Source organism: Microtus oregoni, unplaced genomic scaffold (genome assembly GCF_018167655.1).
Source record: "Microtus oregoni isolate MIOR12 unplaced genomic scaffold, Mior012 000052F_ref0000163, whole genome shotgun sequence".
NCBI classification, from domain to species: domain Eukaryota; kingdom Metazoa; phylum Chordata; class Mammalia; order Rodentia; family Cricetidae; genus Microtus; species Microtus oregoni.
In genome coordinates this window covers 13,884,498-13,905,901 of record NW_024543828.1, presented here as the reverse complement: position 1 = coordinate 13,905,901, position 21,404 = coordinate 13,884,498, and the positions used below count along the sequence as shown (strand labels likewise).

The window sequence follows — 21,404 nt, the reverse complement described above, 5'->3', positions numbered from 1 at the left end:
TGGAAGAGGGCTGGATACAGGGCTTGAGAGCCTACTGCCAACAGAAAGAATCCATCACCAAGTCCAGAGATGAGATGCATAGATGGAACTGGGCCAGGAGGATGCTTAGGGTTGGTTGCACTGGACAAACATTGTGGGAGCTCTCATGCAGGTTTTAGGGGCTGAGGGACCATCTGAGAAGAGGAGGTCCATCCTTTTCCTGAGGAGCAGGACCAAGCCAGGCTTCACCTGAGAATGGGTGGCAGAGGTAGGGCTCCACAGGCAGCTCGGTTTGTTTTGCTGGGGTATACTCTTTGAAGATGCATATATTCTCCTGAAGCAGGAAAGTCCTCCACTGGGTGGAAGGAGTACTTGGACTCAAAAATCATCCAAGAAGGGACGGACAGTGGTGATGGAGTCTCTATGGCCATTCCTCAGGGGTGGTGGTGGATGAGAGGGTGGCCCAGCTGGCGTCCTTAAGGGTGGAGCGGGGGGTTTTCCTCTGCTCGGAGGTTCTGACTCATGCATTTGGTAAGGTGGTGGGGGGAGCATCCCTGGCACCATTTCGGACCATGGGTAGTGGAAGTGGAGGAGCTGCTCCCCTACTAGGAGGGTCTCAGGCTGGGGGAGGTGGCCTGTTACTCAACAAGAAGGGGGAGGCAGAGGTGAGTGGAGGAGGTGCAAGGCCTCTGACTGGCCCTGGTGTCTTCCTATGCAAAGAATTGTGTCTTTGTGGCAGCTCAGGGGCTGACTCAGTGGGGCTTGAGGGTCCATTGAGGACCCCAGGAGGCTGCCGGTAAGGCGGTGGGGGAGGGGCCGGAGACTGGCCGCTTGGTCCGGTTCTGATATTCACAGAGGAAGGAGGTGGTTTTACAGTGGGTGGAGCAGGATGTCCTTCTCGACTGGGTGCCGCCTTTGTCCAGGTGTTGGAGATAAGGGTTTCTCCCGGTTGTAGGCCTGAGCTTTGCTATTGTGCACAGGCAGAGGAGTAGGGGGCGCACTGGCACGGTGCCCTGGAGGTGGTGGGGGAGGAGCAGATGAGCTGTGTTTCATGTCTGTACCGCTAGTGGTAGTGGGACGATATGGGTCGGGTGAAGAGGGTCTCTGCATCCGGGAAGTTCTGGGAGGGAGGCTCGGCTGCTCTCGGTATCATCTTGAGGACGCCCACTGGCTGTAGACACTGGAGGCCTCGGAGCAGCAGCTCGAGAACTGGGGACTTGTAGGGCTGGCTTACCAGCTCGAGTATCTGAAGCATCCTTGGCTCGCACAGGTCGCAGCTTGGGCACTCCTCCTTGAAAGAGACCTCCCTTGGGTGCAAAGCAGCAGCTCCAGGGCCATAGCCACCACCACCACTCCCTTTAGGCTTCTCCATGACAGGAGCACTCTGATCTTTAATGTTGGTCACCTTCTTCAGTTTGGTCCCTCTGCAAATGTCTTGTAAGCAGACTCCTCGATTCTGCTGCTCATCTCTACTGAGTTTGGGCTGCTCTGTGTTTGCCTGATTAAAAGTGGGAGGTGGAGGACCAGGTGGGGAGGAGGAGGAATTGACATCCTTGCCCTGCTCCCAGTTGGCACCGTTCTCTCTCAGTCTTTATTTGTAGCTTTAAGTCATTCATATACCTCACCCAACCCTTCAGGATCTCTAATTTCCTGTCTCTTCTACCCGTTTGCCTGGTCCGCATTGGCCACTCACCACCGCCCACAAACTGCTCTTGAAGAAGCCCCAATTTTAGTTCTCAGGGCCCCATCCGGCAGCATAGCTGTCTGGAAGTCCATCCCCTGGGGATCTGGCACCTCTGCTTTCTTTACAGAAACATCATTAAAATTAAAAAAAAAATAAAGGAGAGAGGAAAAGAATATATAATAGGCTGGGGGTATAGCTCGGTGATGGAGTACTTACCTAGCATGCAAAAACACCACCACTAAAAGTAAAAAGTTACTCCCGGCACACTCCTTTAATGACCTCGCTCAGGAGGCAAAGGCAGGTGAATCTCTGTGAGTTTGAGACCAACCTGGTCTCTGTGAGTTCGAGACCAGCCTGGTCTACAGAGCTAGTTCCAGAACAGGCTCCAAAGCCACAGAGAAACCCTGTCTCGAAAATAAAAAAAAAAAAAAAAAAAAAAACAAAAAAAAAACACCACAATAAGTTCGGGGCTACATAGCAAGAGTTTGTCTCAAAAAGCATATATTGTAACACCATGCCTTTTTAGTGTAGTGATAAGGTTAGAACCCAGGACCTCGCACATGTTCAGTACTGACATCATGGGTCATGGAGTGGGGAAACAAGGCTTGGGTAATAGTAATAAGGATAGCTGCAAAGACGGGAGGAGCATGAGATAACACAACTGAAGTTCATTAGAGTCTAAACTCTTTAAAAAATATATGTTTAAAAATGTATATGAGTAGCCGGGCGGGGGTGGCGCACGCCTTTAATCCCAGCACTTGGGAGGCAGAGGCAGGCGGATCTCTGTGAGTTCGAGGCCAGCCTGGTCTACAAGAGCTAGTTCCGGGACAGGCACCAAAGCTACAGAGAAACCCTGTCTCGAAAAACCAAAAAAAAAAAAAAGTATATGAGTGTTTTGTCTGCATGTATGTCTGTGTGACGTGTTCGTGATGTGCTCTTGGAAGGCAGAAGAAGGCACTGGGTCCCCTGGAACCGAAGTTACACGTGACTGTGAGCCACCATATAGATGCTGGGAATGAAACCTGGGTTTTCTGTAAGAGCAGCCAGTGTTCTTAACCACTGAGAAATCTCTCCAGCCCCATAGTCTGTACTCTGCACATTGCACAGCATGCTTTGGTGGACAGATGCGTGGGAAAATCCCCACGTACCTAGAGAGCCTGCTAAAGATAACATCTGGATGTTCTGTAACTGGAAAATGCAACTGACTTCTCAGGTCTCAGAGGGCAGAGATAATGTCAGTAACTACAGATTGGAGATAGATAGCATCGGAGCCTCCGTACAGGTTGAGGGCTCTGTCCTACAGACTCCTTCCCACTTCAGGTGCCAATTCCAAGTCCCAGGCTGTGGCCTGTACTTCTGACCAACCAGCAATTAAGCACGTGTTCTCAAGATCCCCTCCTCAGATTCAGTTATTACTACGACAGTTCACATGGTTCAGGGAAATGTGTATGCTTAGCAGTTTAGTCTAAATTCTAATACAAGATCTACAAACATCCAGATGGATGGGAAGTAGGGTGGGGTATGTGGGTTGGGCCTTGGAATGTACATGCTGTCTCTGGTCACACTATTCCCCTAGCATCCCAGAAACACATGACATTTTATTGTTCAAAAGTCTTTATTTCTTCCTCCAAACCCTTCCATATACTCCTCCCCACTCTTCTTCAAAATCATGCTTCTTTCTCGCAAATTGTTATTGACTGCATGTGTGTGTGTGTGTGTGTGTGTGTGTGTGTATGTGCGCGCGTGCACGTGTGTTTGTGTATAGGAATATAATCACCTGCTCTGTGGGGCAAACAATTGGTGTGCTCCTCCCTGGGGGAAGACATCAGACAACCTCTCCTGCTTCCAGCTTGCCTGTTTCCTATATTGGTTTGTGTAGGGCTGAGGCCTCAGGAGCTTTTCCCCACGCACTCGGGCATATCTGCATATCCATTGGTGCATCCTTGCAGAGCTCATGTATAAGCAGTCATGCTCGCGAGACTTTCTGGATCTAGCTTTTGGCAGTACTAGATGACGTCTAATCTCACAGCAAACTCCCTGAGCTGCCTAGGAGTCTTTCTAGAGTAGGCTTTCCCCACATTCCAGATGCCACACGTGGAACTCAAATTCCAAAGCTCTAACTACTTATTCTTCCTGTGACAAGCGTCAAGGCTACCTCAGGTCCTAAGCTTACAGCAGAGGGGGACTACACACCCTATTTGACCTCATCCTGGTTTATACATTTTCCTAGATTCTGTCCAATTTAGAATTTGGCCTAGATCCATCCATCCATCCTCCCTCTCTCCCTCTCTCCCTCCCTCCCTTTCTTCCTTCCTCCTGTCCTTTACTTCTTTCCTTCCTTCTGGGAGGGTCTTGCGTAGCTCAGGTTAGCATCAACCTTACTGTGTAGCTAAGGGTGACTTTGACTTTCCAATCCTTCTGCATTTACTTTCCTTGCGCTGGGATTCTGATGTGGACCACACAAGGCCAGAAGTGGGTATCATATGCGCCCCTCTAGCCTATCCACCGTCCTTTTGGAAGCACAGTCTCTCACAGAACCTGGAGCTTGTGTTTCAGCTCGACTGACTAGTGAGCCCTTGGGATTAGCCTGCCTGTCTCTCCTTACCCGGTACTGGAATTATGTCAGCGCTGATGTGAGTGCTGGGAACCTAAAGTCACTGAGGCACCTCCTCAGTCCAGATTTTCTGTTTTCTAACTACTAATATAAATGTTGGAGTGAAGAAAGTCAGGATGCTAGATGCTAGATGCCAGACAAGGATCTAGGACTGCCCAGGACAGGAACAGCTGGAGAACCTCCATAAACTGGCTGCCCATGCGTGCTTAAGCATTGCCAGGGCATACATGAAATGAAGTCAGGATGGGTCTGGTGAACTGTAACTTCTTAATTCTATCTTCTGCTTTGGCCTTAACTGCTACAGTGTTTAGAACAGAGACCAAGAGTTCTCATTCCAACAAAGAGTTAAACACAGACAAACAAAAATAACCCTTACCCCTTTCCCTAATCCTTTCCAAATATAAGCTAACTAAGATTCCTCTCTCAAGGACAGCATGCAGAGAATTCACCGATAACACAAAACACAAGGAGTGTGACGCAGACTCTGACTTTAGGAGTTAGGGACCTGAAACTCATTCCATTCCCAGGAGGAGGTGAAAAGAGTTACAGGCCACCATGTGCCTTGCTGAATATCTGCTGTGCCAGCCAATTTTACACATGCCAAGGACTGAGAAATACAAGTAGCTGCTACATCATTAGTCCTGAGGCCAGTCCACAGAGGATACCCCATAGGTACATGTTTGGAAAATACATTCAGGAGACAAAGAGAAAAGAATCTTGTCAGAAAACATGTAGCTGGTAGTCTGAAGAGAACAGGTCTGACTGCCCTTGGTCCAATGGTTGTGCCACGCATCATAGGGTACACATCTCAAACTCTTTATTTGACTGGTGGGTAATTTTCAAAATTGCAGTAGAATATTTTAGTACAGAAGTTCAAAAGCAGCTGTGAGCTGGTGGGGCATGCCCTTTATCCCAGTACTCAGGAGGCAGACACAGGTGGATGGATCTCTGTGAGTTCAAGGCCAGCCTGATCTACAGAGTGAGTTCTGGGACAGCCAGGGCTACACAGAAAAACTCTGGCTCAAAATATAGGAGACAGCCATGATAAACTAAATAGAAACAGACCACCCAAAGGAAGTTCTTTACTTCCAACCATTATCACCTGCCAGAGTAGGACTCAGCCATGGTAAGTTTAATAGAAGCCTGAGTCTCAGTAGTTAACCCTGAAGCAATCCTGGCTGCAGGAAGAACCACAAACTGAGATTACCCGAGCACCACCCAAGAACAGACCATCCAAAGGAAATGCTTAACGTTCCAACTGTTGTACATAGATCACCTGCCAGCACACTCACAAGGACACCCCTAGACAAATGTCAGCCAATCCGGGGACCTAAAACCTCAGAAACCCCTCACCCTCACCTTTACTGCTATAAAAACCCAACTCTAACTGAGCTCGAGGCTCTTCGTTTATTCCAATACCTTGGACATGTGGAGAGACCAAGTTTGCAAACTTGCATAAAATAAAGGCTTTTTGCTTTTACAAACGGGAGGGGCTCAGTCTCCTTGTTGATTTTTGGGGGACTTCATGGATCTGGGCATAACAAATAAATAAACAAAAAGAAATGAAGGAAAAAAGAATATGAAAAAGAAGAAGACAGGAAAGCTATGAAAAATGAAAGAAAAAAGAAAAATTTTTTAGAAGCCTAGGTGGTGATGGAGTATACCTTTAATCCCAGCACTTGGGAGGCAGAGACAGAGAAACCCTGTCTTGAAAAGGAAAAAAAAATTCAAAAGCACCTAAATGATAAAAAGTTAACCACTAAATTTATTTCTCATTCAAGTTGATGAGATGATGTGGGAGTGATTTCTTATTAATAAAGAAACTGCCTAGACCCATTTGATAGGCCAACCCTTAGGTAGGCGGAGTAAACAGAACGGAATGCTGGGAGAAAGAAGCTGAGTCAGGGAGTCGCCATGATTCTCCCACTCCAAACAGACGCAGGTTAAGATCATTCCTGGTAAGCCAGCTCTTGGGCTACACAGATTAATAGAAATGGGTTAGATCAATATGTAAAAGCTAGCCAATAAGAAACTGAAACTAATGGGTCAGGCAGTGTTTAAAAGAATACAGTTTCCGTGTAATTATTTGGGGTAAAGCTAGCTGGGTGGCGGGACACAGCCCGCCGCTCCGTATTTCAACAGAGTGGCACCCAACATGCTAATGAACTCCACGTAAAACCTGAGAGGGCTTTAAAAGGAGAGAGAGAATTTAAGACAGCTTTTTGCTGTTTGTAGGTTGTGTGCCGCAAAGAAATTGTCCTGACTCAGCAGCAGGAAAAAACTGGCTGTTTTAAAATGCCGGCTTTCTGGGCTGTGCCGCCATTGCGATCTCTGTCTGGCTCCTGTGGGAGACAGAGCTTTTAAATGGAACATTTGGAGTAAAGCTCTATGGCTTGCTTGATGGCAATGTGGACTGCTGTGTGCCTGGAACTGTGTGTGGCTCAGGGGCACCAAATGGCTCTGAGGCAGGAGCGGCTTGGCTCAGCTCTGCCATGCTGAACTGTGCTGGTCTCAGGCAGGAACTACCGTAATTACCATAAAAACAGCTCAGTTAAGGTTTAGACTGGGCAGGAAACAGGCTGTACCTTATTACCGTATTACCTGTACATGGTGCAACTTAAGTTTTTAAGAACTGCTTAACATTTTAAGAAATGCTCCTGGATAGTAAAAAAAAAATTACAGATTCACAATAAAACAGATTCAGACATAAAAGACCACACTGTTGGATGAATGTACATAGGCTTGAGAGAGAGAAGAAAAAAAAAATAGAGAATAAAGTTAATGGTTTAAAAAAAAAAAGGTAAAGTCTTTAAAGAGGCAGAATACAGATAGTTAAGAGATTAAAAGAAATAAAGAAAAATAAGCCACATAAAAATGGAAAATTCACAGAGAGTCTGGATTATGTACATTGTGTTTTCTTTAAAATTTTTGACTATGAAGGAGCTAAGTACAGAGAGACATTTCATTCTATGGGCTGCCAAATGGAACCAAAACGGATATCATGAGGGTATGACTTCAGAATTTGGGTCTAAGGATATGATGCTTTGGAAAGGGTCTTCTTTTGTTTTCACAGAGGACCAGACCCTGTGGATTGCATCTATCCCGATATGGTATGATAAACCACGCCCTCCTGAAAGGTTGTTGTGAACATCTTCAGAAAATTGCTTCGCTCAACTGCCAACTGAGATGAAACTAGCACACAGGTTATACCATGAAAGACCTAATTAACGACGCCCCCATTCAGCAGGAAGCAGTTTGGAGAGAAAAAAACTGCGCCCATGTTCCCAAAATATTGTTTATAAATGTTCTTTTACATTTAAAGGGGGATATGATATAGGTATGAATAATTTGCATTGGTATGGATTTTAAGGTCAATTTTTGTTATATGTATATGTATTTCTGATCTTGATTAAGGTATTGTGATTGTGTAGTTCATTTAAAAATGTAATGTATAATTAAGAAATATAGGTTAATGGTTAATCATCAATAATAGTCAAGCTTGTAGTCATGTTAGTTAGATTTTCTAGATATATAGAGATACATTTCAGTTAGATAGACATTCTTCATATCTTTCAAAGACTGCAGAATATGGCATTTAATGTTTTAATAACTTAGGACTTTTCATGACAATGAGACATATCTGCTCCTGGTGGCACCAATCTACTTCGAGAGGAAGATGGGCATCGAAGAGGATCCTTATGGAGTTTGATAGCCATTTGGGCAAGAAACTGCTCTTGCCTGGACTGTTGCATAAAATGGACACAGAGAACCCACAGAGAGAGGACTGCTGAACTTGCTTAAAGGTGAGACGGTCTTTTGGGGTTCATGACTCATGAAAGAGTCTGCGAGACATTCTGCAGGACACAGCAGATAGTGACTGAACTGTCTTTGAAATTTCCTGCTTCATGGAAATGTCTGCTGGATACTATGGGCCTGAAGGCTGAAGATGGATGCCCCAACCATACAAAAGAACTTTGGGTGACTGTCCAGGCAGCAAGATGTCTCTGTCATTTCTAGAGTTTTCTTATTTCTTATTTACTTAGGTAGTATTATATCCTTCTGGAGTCTTTGATGGAGTTGAAGAATGAATAGATAGTTATAGTTTTCCTTAGTTATGATAAAAGATAAAATAGATATAAATATAGTAACCGTAATTCTTGCTTGATAACTGTTTTGCTATATGTAATTTTACTATGTTAAAGTTAAAGCCTTTCTTTTTTGTTTAAACAGAAAAAGGGGAAATGATGTGGGAGTGATTTCTTATTAATAAAGAAACTGCCTAGACCCATTTGATAGGCCAACCCTTAGGTAGGCGGAGTAAACAGAACGGAATGCTGGGAGAAAGAAGCTGAGTCAGGGAGTCGCCATGATTCTCCCACTCCAAACAGACGCAGGTTAAGATCATTCCTGGTAAGCCAGCTCTTGGGCTACACAGATTAATAGAAATGGGTTAGATCAATATGTAAAAGCTAGCCAATAAGAAACTGAAACTAATGGGTCAGGCAGTGTTTAAAAGAATACAGTTTCCGTGTAATTATTTGGGGTAAAGCTAGCTGGGTGGCGGGACACAGCCCGCCGCTCCGTATTTCAACAGAGTGGCACCCAACATGCTAATGAACTCCACGTAAAACCTGAGAGGGCTTTAAAAGGAGAGAGAGAATTTAAGACAGCTTTTTGCTGTTTGTAGGTTGTGTGCCGCAAAGAAATTGTCCTGACTCAGCAGCAGGAAAAAACTGGCTGTTTTAAAATGCCGGCTTTCTGGGCTGTGCCGCCATTGCGATCTCTGTCTGGCTCCTGTGGGAGACAGAGCTTTTAAATGGAACATTTGGAGTAAAGCTCTATGGCTTGCTTGATGGCAATGTGGACTGCTGTGTGCCTGGAACTGTGTGTGGCTCAGGGGCACCAAATGGCTCTGAGGCAGGAGCGGCTTGGCTCAGCTCTGCCATGCTGAACTGTGCTGGTCTCAGGCAGGAACTACCGTAATTACCATAAAAACAGCTCAGTTAAGGTTTAGACTGGGCAGGAAACAGGCTGTACCTTATTACCGTATTACCTGTACATGGTGCAACTTAAGTTTTTAAGAACTGCTTAACATTTTAAGAAATGCTCCTGGATAGTAAAAAAAAAATTACAGATTCACAATAAAACAGATTCAGACATAAAAGACCACACTGTTGGATGAATGTACATAGGCTTGAGAGAGAGAAGAAAAAAAAAATAGAGAATAAAGTTAATGGTTTAAAAAAAAAAAGGTAAAGTCTTTAAAGAGGCAGAATACAGATAGTTAAGAGATTAAAAGAAATAAAGAAAAATAAGCCACATAAAAATGGAAAATTCACAGAGAGTCTGGATTATGTACATTGTGTTTTCTTTAAAATTTTTGACTATGAAGGAGCTAAGTACAGAGAGACATTTCATTCTATGGGCTGCCAAATGGAACCAAAACGGATATCATGAGGGTATGACTTCAGAATTTGGGTCTAAGGATATGATGCTTTGGAAAGGGTCTTCTTTTGTTTTCACAGAGGACCAGACCCTGTGGATTGCATCTATCCCGATATGGTATGATAAACCACGCCCTCCTGAAAGGTTGTTGTGAACATCTTCAGAAAATTGCTTCGCTCAACTGCCAACTGAGATGAAACTAGCACACAGGTTATACCATGAAAGACCTAATTAACGACGCCCCCATTCAGCAGGAAGCAGTTTGGAGAGAAAAAAACTGCGCCCATGTTCCCAAAATATTGTTTATAAATGTTCTTTTACATTTAAAGGGGGATATGATATAGGTATGAATAATTTGCATTGGTATGGATTTTAAGGTCAATTTTTGTTATATGTATATGTATTTCTGATCTTGATTAAGGTATTGTGATTGTGTAGTTCATTTAAAAATGTAATGTATAATTAAGAAATATAGGTTAATGGTTAATCATCAATAATAGTCAAGCTTGTAGTCATGTTAGTTAGATTTTCTAGATATATAGAGATACATTTCAGTTAGATAGACATTCTTCATATCTTTCAAAGACTGCAGAATATGGCATTTAATGTTTTAATAACTTAGGACTTTTCATGACAATGAGACATATCTGCTCCTGGTGGCACCAATCTACTTCGAGAGGAAGATGGGCATCGAAGAGGATCCTTATGGAGTTTGATAGCCATTTGGGCAAGAAACTGCTCTTGCCTGGACTGTTGCATAAAATGGACACAGAGAACCCACAGAGAGAGGACTGCTGAACTTGCTTAAAGGTGAGACGGTCTTTTGGGGTTCATGACTCATGAAAGAGTCTGCGAGACATTCTGCAGGACACAGCAGATAGTGACTGAACTGTCTTTGAAATTTCCTGCTTCATGGAAATGTCTGCTGGATACTATGGGCCTGAAGGCTGAAGATGGATGCCCCAACCATACAAAAGAACTTTGGGTGACTGTCCAGGCAGCAAGATGTCTCTGTCATTTCTAGAGTTTTCTTATTTCTTATTTACTTAGGTAGTATTATATCCTTCTGGAGTCTTTGATGGAGTTGAAGAATGAATAGATAGTTATAGTTTTCCTTAGTTATGATAAAAGATAAAATAGATATAAATATAGTAACCGTAATTCTTGCTTGATAACTGTTTTGCTATATGTAATTTTACTATGTTAAAGTTAAAGCCTTTCTTTTTTGTTTAAACAGAAAAAGGGGAAATGATGTGGGAGTGATTTCTTATTAATAAAGAAACTGCCTAGACCCATTTGATAGGCCAACCCTTAGGTAGGCGGAGTAAACAGAACGGAATGCTGGGAGAAAGAAGCTGAGTCAGGGAGTCGCCATGATTCTCCCACTCCAAACAGACGCAGGTTAAGATCATTCCTGGTAAGCCAGCTCTTGGGCTACACAGATTAATAGAAATGGGTTAGATCAATATGTAAAAGCTAGCCAATAAGAAACTGAAACTAATGGGTCAGGCAGTGTTTAAAAGAATACAGTTTCCGTGTAATTATTTGGGGTAAAGCTAGCTGGGTGGCGGGACACAGCCCGCCGCTCCGTATTTCAACAATGAGAAGCTCATAAACATTAACATTTATCATCTACCTTTTGCTGACCACATAAACACCAGAAAGAACATATCTTAAGAGGAAAGGGGATATATTAGCAAACGCCTCAAGACCTGAAACTGTTCGCGCCTGAGGGCCTGTGGTTATTTGCAGATGGGTATACCCAAAGACAATGATTTCCAAAGGGGCTACCACCAAGAGGATTCTTACACACCACCCTGGTAATCACGTTTGCTTAGATCAAATAACTCTTCGTCCTGCTCCATTTCCATAGCAAGTTTACTTGGCACGTAATGAAAGGTGGCACAATACTTTTCAACGAGTACCACAAGTTTGTCACTGAACTTCATGGCCTAGGTCTTCGACATTTCAACTAGAAAACCAGTTCTATTAATTTATTTGGAGAGAGAGGAGGTTCAGGATTAGAGCATGTTTTTTTTTAACTTTTTTTTAATATTTATTTTATTTATTTCTTATGTATACAATATTCTGTCTGTGTGTATACCTGCACACCAGAAGAGGGCACCAGACCCCATTACAGATGGTTGTGAGCAACCATGTGGTTACTGGGAATTGAACTCAGGACCTTTGGAAGAACAGGCAATGCTCTTACCCTCTGAGCCATCTCTCCAGCCCTAGAGCATGTTTTAAATTTGGCTGACGTTACTCTAAAGGCCTGGTGAGTCCCAGAAGGGGGAATCCAGTACATTGGAGACAGCTGACCTTCTGATTCAAAGGCAGCCTGCTGGGAGGATTCCTTCTCACTCAAGGAACAGCAATCTTTCTTCTCTAATAGTCATCATCTGAGGAGGCCCATCCACCCAGTGCAGGGTGTGATGGGAAAATATGCTGCAGATCCCTGGCGGCTGCAGCGACAAAAATGCTGCAGGTACCCAGTGGCAGGCAGTGGGCCATGTGGTGACAGGGAGGGGGCAGCAGGTCCGAAGAGCAGCCAGTCCCAGGCAGGTCTCCGAAGGTGGCTGGTCCAGGGCAGGGAGCCAAGTGGACACAGCAGGCAAGAGATAGACAAATAGGCATGCCAAGCAGAGTGAGGTTGGATATATTTAGTGGGTTATGGAGAGGGAAAGGTGAAGGGGAGAAAAGCAGAGAGGCAGAGGGAAAGAGAGAGACAGAGATGGGGGAGACCTAAGCTGCCTCTGAGATGGAAAAAGGAGGAGACTCAGGCTGCAAGCAGGAAGAAAGATCTGCCTGCATCAGCAGATGGAGGAGGGAGTGGGCGTGGCTTGTCTCTTAAAGAGACAGGACAGACCATTACACAGGGCAACCTGCTTTAGTAAAAATCCACTGAGCTAAATAAATGTTAATCTCCTGCAGAAGCACCTTCACATAAACACCCAGAATGATGCCTGACCAACTACCTAGGGACCAACGGCTGTATGAGCTGACACACAAAATTTATCATCACTTTCTTTTATGCCACTTTATGCCACTTTCTTTATGCCAATTTAGCATCTAATTCATGTAGCTAAAGTTGTATGTTTGTACTGATGTAAGATGTATTGATGTATTCTGATGAAGGTCATTTTAAATAGTTCAACGTCATGGGTTAGAGCACTTGCTGAGCAAGCAAGAGGACCAGAGTTCAGATCCACGTGCTCTCCTGAGTGTCTGCAACCCTAGGGCTTCTGGGACCAGGAAAAAGGGGAGGATGGGGGATGTTAAAACATGGGACTGGACAGGACTGAATGGAGACAGAATTGTGAAGCTGTATGGCTGTCAGTCTAGCTCTAGGATCAGTGAGAGATCCTGCTTTAAGAGAATAAGGTAGAGTGTGATAGAGCCTCCTCTAGCCTCCATGCTCACAGACACACATATTAAATACACACACACACACACACACCACACACATACAGAGTAAACTATTTTTGGTTTTTTGAGACAGGGTTCGCTGTAGCTTTGGAGCCTGTCCTGGAACTCACTCTGTAAAGCAGGCTGGCCTCGAACTCACAGAGATGCTTCTGTCTCTGCCTCCTGAGTGCTGGGATTAAAGGCATGTACCACCACCACCACCACCCGATGACAGAATAATCAATAAAAAAAAACAATGTTAAGGATAAGTATTTTGTATAATATTTCTTATGGAAATATATGTACATAAATCCATCTTTTTTTTTGTTTTTGAAATAAGGTCTTCTGTAGCTCCGGCTGTCCTAAAATGTGCTATAGCCAAGACCAGCCTTGAATTTCTTATCCTCTTTCTTCACCCTCCCAAATGTTGGGATTACAGGTGAGCTCTCACAGCCAGCTCTAGAAATTTGAAGGACTATAACGCTAAGGTTAAAAAGAAAATTAAGATTCATGAGAACTGGAGGTCATGGCTTAGCGTGTTAAACACTTGCTACACCAGCATGAGGACCAGCATTTAGATCCCCAGCACCCAGATAAATGTTGGTAGTAGCCATTTGTAATTCCAGATCACATTAGGGAGAGACTGGAAGGCCCTGGAGCGAGCTAGTTAGACTAGCCAAATAGGAGAGCTCTGGGTTCAAGTGAGAGACCCTGCCTCAGTACATAAGGTGGAGTGTGGTCGAGAAAGACACCAATATCAACCTCTGACCTCCACATCCACACATGTGCACATATTCCTCCCAACACACACACACACACACACACACACACACACACTCACCAAAAAAGTCGAGGCTCTTGCTTGACATAGGGACCCATTTCTATAATCCTAGCACTTCAGAGTGCAAAAGGAGGAGATGACCCTAAGTTCAAGTCTAATCTACATATGGAGTTACAAAACAGAGAGAGGTTTAAACTAAGAGAGAGGTCTTGTCAAAAAAAAAGAAGAGAAAGAAAGAAATCAAAGAAAGTGAATAAAAGAAAAATAAATCTAGAAACTTGTGGGGCAGGAACATATATATTTGGAAATGTGTATGGTGCACAGATAATTCATAATTGTGTACAAACAAAGGCATAAGAGACGTGGTAATTTTTTTTTTGCAGTGCTTGGCGTCAGTCCCAAGTCTGGTGCCGATTGGACGAGTGCTCTACTACTGAGCATAGCTCCAGATCCAAGGCAGCGGAATTTTGGTATCCATTGACTCCAAATGACAACATTATTTTCAGTAGATCATATGAGAATTAGAAATAATCACTTCATTGATTTCATATTAAATGGGAAAACAAAACCTTGAAATAATACACTTAAAATTTCAATTTTAAAGATAATGGCTGATTTCAGTAAAAGCACTTTATATGTGAACCAGATGGTTCACTTTCCAAAAAAGCATTGTCTTTCAGCTTGCAGTCTGTGGGGTGTTTTCCACTGCACAGAGGCAGGAAAGTTGCAAATTCCAGGCCAAAAGGGACTACATAGTGAGACTCAAAACCAACAAAACCTCATAATACATTGTTAAAAAATTAGAAGAAAAATCAGCTGTCTTTAATACTAGCACTCAGGAGGCAGGGGCAGGCAGATGTCTTAAGTCTGTTCTACATAGTGAGTTCCACGCCAGCCATAGCTATATAGTGAGACTCTGTTTCAAAAGGGGCTGAGTAGGGGGCACTATGAGATGGCTCAGAAGTTAACAGCAATTGCTGGTTTTGCAGAGAATCCAAGTTCTGCTCCCAGCACCTACAAGAAAGCTCACAACCATCTATAACTCCAGTTCTGGAAATTCAACATACTCTTCTGGTTTCTGTAGACACTAGGAGGATTTACAACAGTTCAAGGCTAGTCCTGACCTACATATTGATACTCTACATCAATTTACAAAAAGAAAAATATTAAAAAAGCAAGCCATGCTTAGTGGAACAAATATTGGAAGCAACAGTATCAGAAGTTCAAGTCCAACTTCAGCTACATAATAAGTTTGAGGATAGCCTAGGCTACATGGGACTCGTCTCAATCCTCCCTCTATATATAGGAATATTTTTATACATGATTTAGGGAAAGAAACAGTAAGTCTGAATCAGGCTGGAGAGATCTGAGTTGTTGAATATATATAATTTAGAAACAATGTGAGGGCTGGGGCCCCTTGTTTCACTGTAGAGAGTGTGTTTAGTATGCAGGAGGTCCTATCTTTTATCCCATGCATCTTCAAAACAAGGAAAGAAAGAGAGGTTGGGGAAAAGGAAGGGGAAGAAGGGAAGGAGGGAGGCAGGGGAAGTGAATATCATGGTAGGGAAGGGATGGAAAGGTGGGTAACTGAGTCCATGTGTGCTGTGTGCTAAAATATAACTACAAGTTCCCAGAAGTAACTATCAGATAGATACTATTTCTTTAAAAAAAAGAATAAAAATGTACTAATATGAACTTCAATGTCTGTACCAAATGGATAGGCATTCAAAAATTTTCCTATTCTAAAATATATATCAAAACGTTCATAGTAGCCCTGTTTGGAATAGTCCACAACTTGGAAACTACCAACATGTTTATCAACAGAAGCGTGAAGAAGTCTTAGAGGCCAAAGGGATAAATTGTAGGAAGAAATATTTAAGGCAAAACTATGGAACACATGACATTAGCATGACCATATGTTGAGCCGAGGACTCTGCTAGGAATTGTTGAATATATTGTTTTGTTTAATCTTTTGTTTTAAGGCAGGGTTTCATATCGCTCAGGATGTCCCACAACTGCTGACCCTCCTGCCTCGACCTCCTAAATGTTGACATTATAGACATGTGCCGCCATGCTCAGTTTGTTTTATTTACTCTTTACCACATCCTGTGACAGAGACTCATTTGACTATGAAGAAACTGAGGCACACGGCTATAAAAATATTGCCCAAAGTCACGGTGGTAATTAGGAATGAATGAAGTACTTCGACATAGATTTTCCTCAGACCAAGTCCTGATGGGTCTTTTCTGTCATAGCCTCCCAACTCCGCATGATAGACAGGGAAGGCAGGGAAACTCGGGAGGTATGTATGGAGTTCACACATCTACACACACTGAAATTCTACCAGCTAGTGTTTCTTGAGCACCTAATATGTGGGAAGTCCTGTGGCACGTACTTTATTAAATAATTTTTACAACTCTCATACTAATAATTCAGTGTAGTGAAAGGGCCGCATTCAGAGCCAAAATTATTATTCCTAATTTTAATTTCACTGCTTTATCATTTAGCTTTGAGATGCACTCTCGCCGAGGCTGGCCTAAAACTCCTGGGCTGATGTTCCTATAGCCACCTCCGAGTAGCTGGGACTATAGGCCCAAGTCAGCATGCCCATGTTATTTACATTTTAAATATCATAAATGTTCATTTGTGTGTATGTATGTATATGCATGGGGGGTGCCCTCCTGGTGGATGTGTACATTTATGAGTCGAGGCCAGAGGCTGATGGCTGGCATCTTCCTGTTACCCCCACTCCTTATTTTTAAGAACATTTCACTGAATCGAAAGTTCGCCATTTCAGCTGTATTGGCTGGCCAGCGAGCGTGTAGGTCTGCCTGCCTCTGTCCCCACCAGGGCTGGGCTTATAGACAAACACCATGCCAGGCTTTTCCATGGGTGTTGGTGCCCCTTGTGCTTGCACAGCTAGCTCTATACCCACTGAGCCATCCTCTTAGAAGAAACAGACTTAGGTTCTGAGAAGTACAATGACTTGCCCAGTTTCAAAACTCTGCCATCGCGTCTCTCATACCAATGTCTTTACTAACAGGGAGGCCACTGACTGTGACCGAGAGCACAGTGATGGGCGCTGGAGATGTAAAAATGGGGCCGTCAGAAGTAGTGTTAGGGGAAGCAACTGCTGGTTGCTTTGGAAGGTAAATAGCGGCAGATGTTGTTTTCTGGTTCCACACTGGAAAGTCAGCTGCCTGTAATTCCGGTACTTGGAAGATGGAAAGAAGAGGAAGAGGGGTTCTAGGCCATACTCAGCTACACAGTAAGTTTGTGGCTAGCCTTGGCTATAGGATGGCCTGTCTCAAGACAATCCAATAAACAAAATAGAAGGCACATTCCCCGTAGAGAACTGTAGAGAGAAATATAAACGTTAGTAACAGCCACAGTTCCCATACACTGTGGATTATACATATTCCTACACAAATGCATGTGTAATTCTTTAATTCCCACAAAGATTCTGATTATGTACTGTTAATATGCTCATTTCACTTATTCTGTGTTCATTCATTCTTTCTTGCGGTATAGAAGATTGAACCCGGAGCCTCCCACATACTGCGCCTGCACTATATCCCAGGCTCTCTTATTTTCCCCAATCCTTAGCTTGTTCCTGTTTAGTCAGGGTCTCGTAAGCCAGGCGGGGCTGGAATTCACAATTGCAATTCTCCTACCTCTGCCTCCACAGTGCTGGAATTCCAAGCGCACTTCACCGCACCTGCCTAAAATTGGCCGCGTAAGCAACGTCAATACTCTCTTTGGTAACAAGAACCTCTCTCAGCAATGCTTTCCTTTTACGGGCGCGTTTTGCAGTCATGGGCAGGTATGGAGGCCAGAGTTTAAGGGCGAGTTTTTTTTTTCTCAATCCCTATTCCACCTTATCAAATTTTATTTTGAAACAAGTTCTTACTAAATTGCCCAGGTGGATGGGATATGCGATCCTCCTCGGTAGCTGGGTATATAACCCTTTGTTATCATACCCAGCTTAAAAATGTTCATTTTATGTAAAGGCAAAAAGCAGTTTGGGGTCCATTTTACAAGGTTACAAAGCAGTTTTTCCTCTTGGATTTGTACCCTGATCTGGCAATTGTAGGGTTGTAGGTCTCAGTTCTTAAAACTGAGTAAGAAGTTTTTGAAAGAACTGGTCCTAAATCAGGAAAATGGAAGCCAGTCACCACGTAGGTCTTGGGAAGGGGACGCCTGGCTAGGGGAACCACGTGGTGAATGGAACCTGAAGAGGGGTCCATCAGTTTAAGGGTCATGAGGAGGGAAACATGCGGACTGAGGTAGGTTTGATTATTTGGAAGTCTTCTGGGCTACTGGAAGCGGGCTGGAGGCTGCGGTATGACCAGCCTCGGAATTTTCCAGAAGAAAATTCCCACGGCCACCTGGCCAAAACAGCCACCAGTAGCCTCTTGTGGAGGAGCGTGGGAGAAACGCCTAGCAGCGCCGCTGGGGGCGGGGCCTGGGCGGGCCGAAGGGGGCGGAGCCTCGGCGGCGGCGTTCCTAAGCGGTTCCCTTGGCGGGCTAGAGAGTTGGGCTTACCTCACGGCTTTCCCGTGCCGTAGCGCCTCCTCCGCTGGCTTCCTCTTCAGACCGCTTTTTGCTCCGGCGAGATGACCGATTCCGTCATGGCGACCCGCAGTCCCAGCGTCGTGGTGAGTCCCGGGACGCTTCAGCAGAGCCGGCCCAGCCAGGCCCACGCGGCCTCGTGAAGCTGGCTGCTCGGGGGCCCTGAGGCGCCCAGGCCGGCTGTGGGTGTTGGGGCCGAGGGGAAGCCCGGGGGCGGGGGCGGGCACAGGTTCCCGGAATCTTCCCGGAGGTCCCTAGAAGGCGGTGGGCTGCACGGAATGGCGGGGTTCAGGGGTGGGCCGCCCCTCCAGTGAGCCCCCCGAGAGGGCTGACTGCGTGTGGGCCAGGAAGGTGGAAATGGCGTTGGGCTTGACATGTGTGGCCAGAGGGCACGAGGCGGACAGCGACTTCGAGAATGATCCGGCGTGGGGAGGGCGGGGGAGCTTTCTCAGGAGAGACCTGGAAGTTTGGGGCTTGGCGGCCGGGGAGCGTTTCGGAGCACCTCTCGAAGGTGCTCCGGCATCCAAGACAACAGCATGGGAGGGCATGTTCGGGCCTGGGCTTTGCCTCTAATTCTGCGTATGTCATAATTCATTTTTATGGAATGCGCAATTGCTCCAGTGGATCCGCGCTGCGGCCCTGGTAGTGAAAAATCACGCTCATTTTCCACCTGCAGAGACTGGCGAAAAGGCGGCTCATTTTTCCCACGACCCATATTGGATTTAGATACATCTGACTTGATGCCCTTGATACGGTGTGGAATTTGAAAAAATATATGGATTTAGTTGTTAGGCTCAAGGAGATGCTTTTTTCCACAGTCAGCCTCTGATATCTTACCTCATCGCTCATTGGTTCCGGTTTTTTAACCCACCAAGCTGCCCCCCCAACCCCGCTCCACTGCCTTGTTTGCTAAAGTAACTTAAAGCTACTGCCTCCGATTAAATACCTTAGCCTGCTTTTATTGTGAGTATTGCCCCCGCTACTAGTTAAATGCCACATCCTGCTTTCTTTATGTCAATGTTGTAGATTTAGCGTTACCTGGTTACTTGTTGATTGTCTCTCCCACTTACACAAATTGTTTATTTTGATGTTTTCAGGAAGGGTCTTACTACGGAGCTCTGGCTGGTCTGGAATTGGTAGTACAAACCCCCAGGCTGAGCTTGAACTTGTGACAGTTCTGACTCTTGCCTCCCAAGTACTGCACCACTGTGCCCTGCTGGATTTTTCTTTTCTTTTTTCCATGCTAGGAATTGAACCTGCTAGGTGGGTTGCTGGTCCTTTATAAGGGCAGGAATCACCACTGTAGCTTTAACACATAGCACAATGCCTGGGTTGTGGGAAAGTTTTCATTAGTAGTTTGTTCAGTGAATTAATAACCATTTGAGCCCTAAAAAATGCTGTCTCATAATCGTGTTAGGCCTTGTGACTTAAGGCAAAAACACTGTGTTCTTAATGACCCGGAATCCTGCTGGTTTGGAATATGTTGTGTGTGACTTTCAGAATCTTCAACTAGGCTCAAGCTTTCCTTTTTCTTGCTGCGTAGCCCTTGATGCCCTTAAGTAAACCAGGCCTTGAACTTACAGCCATCTTCTTGCTTCTACCTCAGTGTGTGGTTTACAGGCAAGCATGTGCCATCATCTGGTGCTGGCTGCTGGTGGTGTTGCAAGGACTGTAAGACAATTTATGCAAATAAATAACGGTTTCACAGTCCCTAGGTGGGAATAGCAATAATAGCCATCATTGTGTTTACATTGATAATCCTAATTAATTTTTGTAATAACCCTGTAACAACGGTATGTTCCCATTATCAGACATAAGTCATACAGTTATTAAGAGGGGGAAGAGAGCCCCCCCAATTAAGTACTAAGCCCTGGTTCAGGTCAGCACCAAAAGCAAGGATAAATTTTAGAAGGTGGAGCTCTGCATCAAACCTAGCTCTGTCTCTGGAGCCTATGTAAGTAAGTACCACCATAAGATCTAGTAGATGCTCAACAAATGGCCCTTACTTTTATTCACTTACTGAGGAGTTCTACAGATGCTTTTAAGTTTTGAGATATGGTATTTATTCAGTGTAGAGTTAATTAGTTTTTACTGTTACTTTTATTCACTTACTGAGGAGTTCTACAGATGCTTTTAAGTTTTGAGATATGGTATTTATTCAGTGTAGAGTTAATTAGTTTTTACTGTTAGGAGTGACTATTCTTCGTTTTGTTTGAACATCAAGAAATTCACTATATTTTTAGTTTGTAAATTCCTGTTCCTTTTTTTTTAAGTTTCCTTCCCCTAAATTGTCTGCATGTTAGGAATAACAACAAACATTTAAATCGTGCTTACTATGTGCTAGTTGCTATTCTAAGCCCTTTAACAGACTTGATTTTTCTTAATTTCTAATTTTTTTCTGTATATGTCTGTTTTGCCTGCGTGTACAGCATGTGCTTGTCCTGTGCTTGTGGAGTCCAGGAGAGGTCATCAGATCCTCGAGAACTGGCATTACAAGATGATTGTGAATTGCCATAAGGGTGCTGGGAATCGAACCTGGGTCCTCTGGAAGAGCAATAAGTGCCCTTATCTGCTGAGCCATCCTCCAACCGTACCTGATGTAATCTTTAAAAGTATTACACGGAGGAGTTAAGCAATTTGCTTAAATCATTCAGTGCTACTTCTTTTTTACTTTCATATTTCCTTTTTTCTGGCCCCAGATTCTATCCTTAACCAGTAAATTTAAGTTAGGAGTTGTAGTAGATTGAATAAATATTATTAAATACTTTCTCTGTCTTAGGCATTGACAAATGTTTTTGCAGATTTTATCTAATGTCAATACCCTAAAGTTGTGTAATATGTGACCTGTCGTGTAGACTAACATGACTGTGGTGACACAGGGAGACGACGAAGGGCATCTAGGCCATATGCTAGATGCCCTT

General features: G+C 44.2%; 1 protein-coding gene and 1 pseudogene across 1 annotated transcript in view; one reads left to right on the top strand and one right to left on the bottom strand.

Annotated features, from left to right (window-relative positions):
- Nucleotides 1-224: 224 nt before the first annotated feature.
- Nucleotides 225-17,728, bottom strand: LOC121437506 (annotated as a pseudogene).
- A 794-nt stretch (nt 17,729-18,522) lies between these two features.
- Nucleotides 18,523-21,404, top strand: part of LOC121437529 (hypoxanthine-guanine phosphoribosyltransferase) — a 36,377-nt gene continuing 33,495 nt past the window's right edge. The window contains exon 1 of the mRNA XM_041637395.1: nt 18,523-18,569. Coding sequence (XP_041493329.1) covers nt 18,528-18,569 — 42 coding nt within the window. The 5' untranslated portion in view covers nt 18,523-18,527. The remainder of the gene's footprint in view (nt 18,570-21,404) is intronic.